The sequence below is a fragment of the Vigna radiata genome, chromosome 11 (genome assembly GCF_000741045.1).
Source record: "Vigna radiata var. radiata cultivar VC1973A chromosome 11, Vradiata_ver6, whole genome shotgun sequence".
Lineage (NCBI taxonomy): Eukaryota > Viridiplantae > Streptophyta > Magnoliopsida > Fabales > Fabaceae > Vigna > Vigna radiata.
Genome location: NC_028361.1, coordinates 7,434,059 through 7,442,566, shown reverse-complemented (window position 1 = coordinate 7,442,566; position 8,508 = coordinate 7,434,059). Strand labels below are relative to the sequence as shown.

General features: G+C 30.2%; 1 protein-coding gene across 2 annotated transcripts; it reads right to left on the bottom strand.

Annotated features, from left to right (window-relative positions):
- On the bottom strand, positions 1–3,983 carry LOC106777095 (mitochondrial phosphate carrier protein 1, mitochondrial). 2 transcript variants are annotated; one of them, XM_014664614.2, is made up of 6 exons: positions 3,541–3,983; positions 2,803–3,152; positions 2,662–2,705; positions 1,896–2,110; positions 1,689–1,806; positions 1–353 (listed from the first exon to the last, which is right to left on the bottom strand). In XM_014664614.2, the coding sequence occupies exons 1-6, from the start codon at positions 3,673–3,675 to the stop codon at positions 157–159; spliced, it is 1,059 nt and encodes a 352-aa protein (XP_014520100.1). In that variant the 5' UTR covers positions 3,676–3,983; the 3' UTR covers positions 1–156. The 2 variants fall into 2 exon arrangements, with proteins under 2 accessions (XP_014520100.1, XP_014520101.1); XM_014664615.2 differs by having other exon boundaries at positions 296–353; positions 1,682–1,806.
- Between the last annotated feature and the right edge of the window lie 4,525 nt (positions 3,984–8,508).

Below are 8,508 nucleotides of genomic sequence, written 5' to 3'. Positions count from 1 at the left end.
TAGAACCTTGAATGGTAAATTGGCAGCACAAGTATTGTATTAAATCTGTGTTTTCTCTTTTTATTACACAACTCTCAGTATGCTAAGTAGACTTAACGATATAAACGAGCTCCTCGTTCTTTTAGGAAGGTAAATATCAAAGACATCAATGAAAACCTATGATGAAAAATTAAAACAGACTACATGGTGACAGTAAACTAAAGCTACCGCAAAAGTAATCCTATACATAGTATAAAATGACTTGCAATCATCCAAGTCAGCCTGAAAAATGTGACTGCAAATTTCTGTTTTTTTCTTAATCTTAGGCTCTCCCACCTCCTTTCGTATCAGTTGTAACTTCACCACTAGTTGGCCTGCAATGATAGACAAAAACAAATTTCAGAAAATAGAGAATTAAAGTTAACGTTTAGTTCAGAACATCATTGCTTTCAGATCCTCAAGATGCATTAACATACTTGTAGACAACTAAAGTTTTAAGTGCTTGGGTTGGTTCTGATCTTATGAAACAGAACAACATAAAAACCACTACTGGACAGAATAAAAGCAAGGATTAAGTTAGAAACTTTGGGCTAATATACAATCACATACACTAGTAGCAAATAGAAGAAAGAATTTAGTTCTTCCTTGCAAAGAATGGGGAATAGGAGAGATGACTCCCATCCAAAGTTTCCCCTTCACTTTGACCAAGAGATGTTCAATCTAAAAATGATTCAAATCTGAATTAATTTCCTTTCCTTCAGTCCTACAATTCCACCCTTCCTAAGAATCAACCTTGTTCTCAATCAGTTATCCCTCTTTCCAGTTCCTTTGAAATATGCTATCTTTCTTTTCTTTCTACCAATATTTTAACTGTTCTTCTTTTGTATTCTTATAACTTTATCATCAGATAGAATAATATTTTGTATTGTTATCCATTAAAAGACACTTCATGACGTGCCCATTATTGTTATTTTTTAAGGCATTTTTTTAAAAAACTTTTGCTTTATGTTTTTCACACTACATTTAGACACTTGTATTCATGTATCTACTGGTGTTAAGATAATGTTTACTTCTCTCTGAAGCAAAAACATTAACACAATAATTCAATCATTCTGACAAAATAGCACGACCATGTGGTTATGTCAAAACCAAAAGGCATAGAAAACAAATTATAGGTTGATACAAATATAGATGTAACGAATGAAACACAAATGCATGCACAAGCAAGAACATGATTCCCCATAGCAAATGAGAACAATTCCTTGGTGACAACGGAAATTTCATACAGTCAACCCTCCCCCTAAGTTGGACTCAAAGACCAGGTGCAAGCAAAGGAAATTATGGTTTGTGTAGCAACATCAAGATCCAAACTTTTAAGGCTTCTTATATAGTGACTATCTTGAACAAAAGAATCAAAATCTGAAATTTGGGCTTTGTAATCAGTAATCATTTAGAGATACTTAAGACTAATTTGCTTCCTTGAGTGAAAAATAACACTTCCCATTAATTTATTAATTATCTATATCTTTCTCCGATTTGCTCTCTTCATTTTCTTCTTCCCAGATAGAGAGTAAAATGTAAAATACTAAAATATAAACATGATTTAAAATACAAAATGGCAGATTCAAAATGACATCACAAAACAGAAAAAACTACAGTATAAACAACTGAATATTAAAAGTACAGGGAGTAATAAACTTACAATCCACCTAAAATTTTGATGGTGTCGTAGAAAAACCATTGCAAAGTTATAGAAGGACCAACCAGCAACATTCTAATGGGAAGACTCCTGGTAAATAGATTGGCTAGCCCAATATTTCTGATGGCCTGCACACCGAATAAGTGGCGCGAATTCAGTTTGATATATCCTATCTTTGAAGGAAGTATCATAAACTTAATTGAAAAGAAACAAATACCAGTGCAAGACTATCAGCCTTTCTGTTATATAGAGAAGATACAATATTGTCAGCAGGATTAGAAATGAAGCTACCAACAGACCCAGCTGCGTACCCAGCTAAACATGTCACACCAAGTTGTTGACCTATTGAACAGTCCTCCTTTTTTCTTTTGACCATATTTCGATACAAAAAATCAACAGAATGCTCGAATGTTGAGAACATAACCATGGAAACTGCTCAAAAGAAAAGGAAGCAGAATACTTAATATTTAGTTCATTTATGAACAAGAGAACAAAATTAATCATTAAATATTTCATTGTCATGCTACTCCAAGAAAACAAAATTAATCATTACAAGATCATGGCTGCAATGCATATTTGAATACTCAGCATGGCTAGCTTGAAAGAAGTCAGTTGTTATTTTTTTAATCAACAATGCATCTCTAATACACTATTAATCAACCAGCAACCAATGCATATAGCCAGTCCAGTCAAATAGTTACTTGAACCTTTATTGTAAGTAATAGCATGATTTAACAAAAGAAAAGGAAATATTTTTTATGGTAGAACTGAATGATAAAGATACAGGAACGTATACCATCGAGAAAAGCAAGGTGTTAAAATTTCAGTAATTTCCTGGAAGATTATATGCTAGAAGACTAAACAAGACAGAATGGCATCCAAAATGTCAATGTGAAAATATTACTGATGTCTCTTTAATTTCTAAATATAGTTAAACTACCCTAACTAGTGTAGAATAACCAACAAGAGATTATGAAAATTACATGGAATGTTTCGACCCAAAAGTGGAATTAGTCCACGGTAGAATCTGCAAGTAGTAGATAGAATAGAAGATAAATAATCATAATCATCTCCTAAATACAGTGTCCCAGCAGGTAAAAACTAAGTATAGAATTTTTCTTTACCCTCGTGTGCCTTCTGACGCATATAACTTTGGAAAGCCATCAAACAAGCCCTTAGCAAAACAGGGTTGTGCTTGAACCCTCACTTTAACAGCTTCAAATGGACATAGAGCTAAATTGGCAAACACTTCAGCGGACGCGCTACTGAGAAGGAAAACAAAATTCTTGTTCTGGTCTACCAATACGTTTGAATAAACCCCTTTAAAATACTCATAGAGACCAAATCTGCACCCTCCTTGAGCACCATAGCCAAAGAACTTGCCAGTCCAACCTTTCCAAAGGACTGAAGGCCCTTGTTCTCTCAATAAGGTAGTAAAGCAAGAGGAAATACTGTAATACTTAATTGGGTGCACCTACATTTAACAAAATCATTTCCCATCAACAAATATGATCAAATCAACAACTATTATACCACACACTATAATGAGCAAGACAATCCATAACTAATTCCACTATCGTCCCAAAAGGGCAGCCAAAAAATTCAACCTTTCAGTATTTTTTTTTTCTATGATGTAACAAAAGTGATACAAAACGGTAAAGTGGTTCCCACTTCAACTTCTCAAATTTCCCCATTTGTTTTGTGTGCTAAGTATGGCCAAGAATCGGAGGCCAATTTATTGAGATATCTCTGAGCATAAAACGTAAGATACTAATCACTTCACTAATTTCAATGCCCTAATAAAACATGGCAAAACATGAGTTGTGGCATAAAGTGAGTGAACAAAACGATTTGAAAAGCACCTGCATGTTCACTTTCAATACATCAAGAGGAGTGATGGCAAGGTGGGTGGTGCCAGCACTGAGCATTCCTCCAATGGCACAAAGGGCATAATACCTGGGCGTTAAATCCTCACTGACTCTTCCCTCCATGACCATGTCACTCTCTCAAAGCCCCCCAAAACGACGAAAGTTGATAACTTTAGCATAAAACCCACACCCCAACCCCATTTTTTCTTCTACACGTGTTTCGAAAACCAGCCACTAAGGAGAAAAAGGGCAGCCATTTTGACCCTTCATACGTTTCTGGCAGAGAAAGACACAAAATTTAAGGTTGTCAGAGCGACACGCTGCAGTTTGAATCTGATTCCAATGAAATGTAAAACCCAATTCAAAACCTTATACCCTGTTTAGTTGGAACCTCATTGGCCTTTCCGAAGAAGCTAGTCCATCTCGCAAATACCCCCCAAAATTGGAATTTTTTAAAAGTCGAATTTAATTCTTAATCATTATATCATATAATTCTATATCTTCTTTTTATTAGATTGTTTCTGTTCTTGTATTTATAAAGTTTTAAAGTAATATTACCTTATCATAACCTTAATTTAATTGACATAAAAGAAAAAATTAACAAAGATAAAAAAGTATAATATTAGTGTCTTCAGTATAAATAAATTTTAAGTGTTGTTATTGATCTTCATTTAGATTACTTAATAAATAATATTTATATTAGAGACACTTAATAAATTAAATGTTTTCTATTATATATCAATTATCACATATCATGAAATATTAAGTTTCTTTTAATATTAAGATATTTCTCTGTATAATAAAAAACATATAAATTGTTATCATAAAAAAATAAGTTATAGAATAAGAAAAATAAAAATTAATTAAAATAATCAACCTAATAACATAGATATAATGCAAAATAAATATTTTTTATAATTTAAGACAAAATTTTCTAATTTATTAAATACCCAATTCATAAAATATTTTATTAAATACTTAAAATAAAAATAAATTATATATTGGAGAATCAAAATAATTGTAATATTAAGTATATAAGAATAAAAGTACATCCTTATTTCATAAATAGTGTTAAATTGAGCACAGTCTCCTCATCATGGAACCTCAACAATTGTATAATAATTTTAGCAATAACTTAAAGATTTTTATAATTGTTTGAGACAATTTTATAATTAGTTTTGACAAATCCTTGGAGATGTGTGGTCTATATCGTCAATTAAATGGTTAAAGAATGAGCTAGAAGCATGAACAAGTCTCTTCATGTGTCTCCTAACAATGCACAACAATAAAGTGGTCCACGATATTAATGTTTGTAAATTAACTTTTCTTTACTTATTTCATTTTTATACATCAATTATCCTAAAATAAACACATGCTAAATCACATTAAGTTTTAACTTTAACTTAATATCACAAAATTTACTTNAAGTTTTAACTTTAACTTAATATCACAAAATTTACTTAAAGTTAAATAACAATAATAAATTAAATATTATTGTTTTTATATTATGTTTACTTTTTTAAATATATAAGTTTATTTTTATTTCTTTTGTTTGTTTGATTTTCCTTTTATAATTAACGTGGTAGTGATATTAGCACAAGTATTGGAGAAGGTCACCAAAATTATAGAATAATAATTAGTTTAGATGATAATGTATATAATATTTTGGATGATTGTATTAATTATTGTTATTATATTTTGTAGCATCTTATATATTCTTTTAAATACCTTTTCGTAATATAATTTATTTTGTCATGTAAATATATTTATAATATGTTATATAAATGTATTTTAAAGTTATTTTTTTCTTCATACTTCTCTTGTAGCATATATAATGATATCCGGGAAATAAACTATTAAGATTAAAAAGTTTGTATGGTTGATTATCAAGGTTTGATATTTTGATTCATATAATTTTTATAGTTGTTTTATTCTAACGATCTGCATTAACTATTTATAACTATGATGATATATTATAGTGTAATAGACAAAGTAATTCATATAAATGCGGTTACTACGTAATGTATTGAATTGTACACAGTATTTATGTTCGTGTTACAAGTGACTAAAAAACGATAATACTTAGAATTAATGAATTTTGTTTTTCTCCATCGTTTGGAATTCATATACACTAATTAAAATCATTGTGTAGAGATTCAAGTCTCCTATTCCAATTCCCGAGAAACCCCTTATTTTCCTACGAAAAGCACTTGCAAAACATATAATAAATTATACAATAATGTATAGTTATTAGGATTTAATAACATACACATTAGCATATTTTAGTTGAGTTGATTTATAGTTATTAGACTTTTTACATTATGCTTTAAATATTATGTGGTGTAAATATTATAATTGAGTTGATTATGTGATGTAAATATTATGTTTTTAATATGCATATTTGTTTTTGTGATAGTGAATGTCACAGAAACAGGACTATTACTAAAAAAACACAAACTTTAGGCAACTGTTGTGGTAAAAACTGATGTAGAAAAGGGTCTATGGCCTTAGTTTCAAGCCAACCCCTCTACCATAAAGTGTGCCAGATTTGAAAAAAAAAATTAAAGAGTTATGGCCTCGGTTCTTGCTTGAACCGCTGCCAAACCCCTTATTACCTCAGTTGAACCGAGGCTAAAATCCCCCCCACCATCCCCTATTTTTTTTCTTGTTTACTACTTCGGTCATTGAGGAACCGAAGCAGAAATCCTCCTTTTATTACCTCAGTTGGAACCGAGGCAAAAAGTTCACCCTCTTTTACCTCACTGGTATATACCGCTGTTCAGAAACCGTTGCGTATTGTCAAAAATAATCGGTATCGTTTCTCTTCGCTACACTAGTGTATGCTTAGAATGTTATAGAAGAAAAGATAGGACAAGTTGAAAAATTACTTACTAATTAGTTTTTATTCATGTTTTTCTTATTCACTAACTTAGTTGTCACCGAGTACGACTAGACTTCGTTGCACAAATTTTGGTAATTAAATCCTTGTGAGTTCCAAGGGATTTTTTTGTTGGACGACGACTAGGCTCACTAGCCATTTATTGCTAATTTTTCTAGTGTTATTATCGTTGGAAGAGACTCATAATCACTAAACGAGTGAGCCTTCAGGCACTACTAGCTAAGCGAATGAATGTTATCGTTGACTGTGATTAACAAGAGTTACTTAGTCATTTCTATGTTAAGTGTTTGTTGTGTGTTTGATGTAATATAAAAAGTTACCAAGGAAATTATATGTGTATATAATTTGTATGAGAATGGTTGGCATTAATCCAAGGAGGATTAAGATTGGATTTTTTTAGTGTATGCATTGATATAAGGATTCAGTGTTATAAGTTATAATGTCACTCTAATAATTATCTATACTCATGTAGAGAATGTTGGGGTATTTGGTGAGAGAGTAAGAAGTTCTATTTTAAATATTTTACCTTGACTTAAAGTGAAAAGGCAATAATCTTGTGTGTGGTAGGATTTACCCTACAAGTCTACATAATTCAAAAAAAAAATCAAGACGCGCACGCATATAATAATTAGAGTCGTCAAAATGGGTCACAACCTGCGAGCCAACCCGACTCACCACGGGTTCGGGTCGGGTTGGGTTTGAAAAAATTGATTTTTTTTATGCAGGTCAGATTCCAACCTGGCTCGTTTAAACCCGGCTCATGCGGGTTGAACCCGTGGTGGGCCGGGTTGCCCCGCCAACCCACTTACCTAATTTTATTTTTTAATTTATTATTTTATTTATGAAACCCTAAAAAATAAAATACTCTCTTCACTCACTGTGTATACCAAAAAAGTAACTTCTGCTCCCACAAATCACTCTCACGGAACTTGCTCTCATTTACGGTGTTGTCACTCTCACTTCTTCACTGAAATTCTTCAAGGAACAGGTTTTTTGTATGTTTTTTTGTGTTTGTTTTTGGATGACATTTGGATTATATTGTACTTTTTATTATTATTTTGAATTGTCTTCAATTTAACATCATTTTTTGGGAATGAAATTTGTTTAAGTTTGAATGTAGAAAGTTTATAATTTTTTAATTTAAAAAAATTGTAATTAAATAGACTAGTGAGCCAACCCGTGGTGGGTGGAACTGGGTTCAGATTTTTCTAACTCGCTAATAAACGAACCAAGTTGAGTTGGCTCACTAAATGACTAACTCGTAATAGACCAAACTGAATTAAGTCGAATTACCCGTTTTGACAGTTCTAATAAACAACATCACTTAGTTTTTCTCATAAGTGAGTCTTATAGTCCTATTATAAATTTCGGCGCCTACCACCATAAATGATTGAATATTTATATACAAAATTTGTACCAACAATTTGAACATATTTTATTGTAAATAAACAAATATCCAACTTAAATCCCAAAAAAACCCATGTAAACATTTTTTTTTCTTCCATGTATACAAATTTTAAAATGACTTAAAAAAATAAAATATAAACTTACTTTTATTAGAGTTTTGATTGTATTGTACTTTATACTAGAATTTTTATGAAAGTTCATTGATAAAAAAAAAAAAGTAAAATCTCTGAAAAGAAAGTAGAAAAAAAGATAGATAATTATTTTGAGAAATATGATAATCTTTATAAAATAAAATTTGACTAATTGTTATCATTTATTTTTATAAACATTATATTTTAATAATTAAATATTTAAACTTAATTTATAAAAGTTTAACTAATATGTCTTTATAAAAAATATATAAGCTGTATTATTAGGAGAAGGAAATATTAAATTATTTTAAATTATTTTTTATCCTTATTTTTTATTTTCTTTTAATTTAACCATTAAAAGTGTATTAACTTTTGAATCGTTATATTGAAATATAGATATGAAGTGATAAATTGTTAATTTAAAATTAGTATTAAATGGTTTTGATTATTATTAATGTATTCTTATCATCATCTATTTCTTTTGAAATATTTGGGATTTTTATTTACTTTATAAATCTAAAAAGA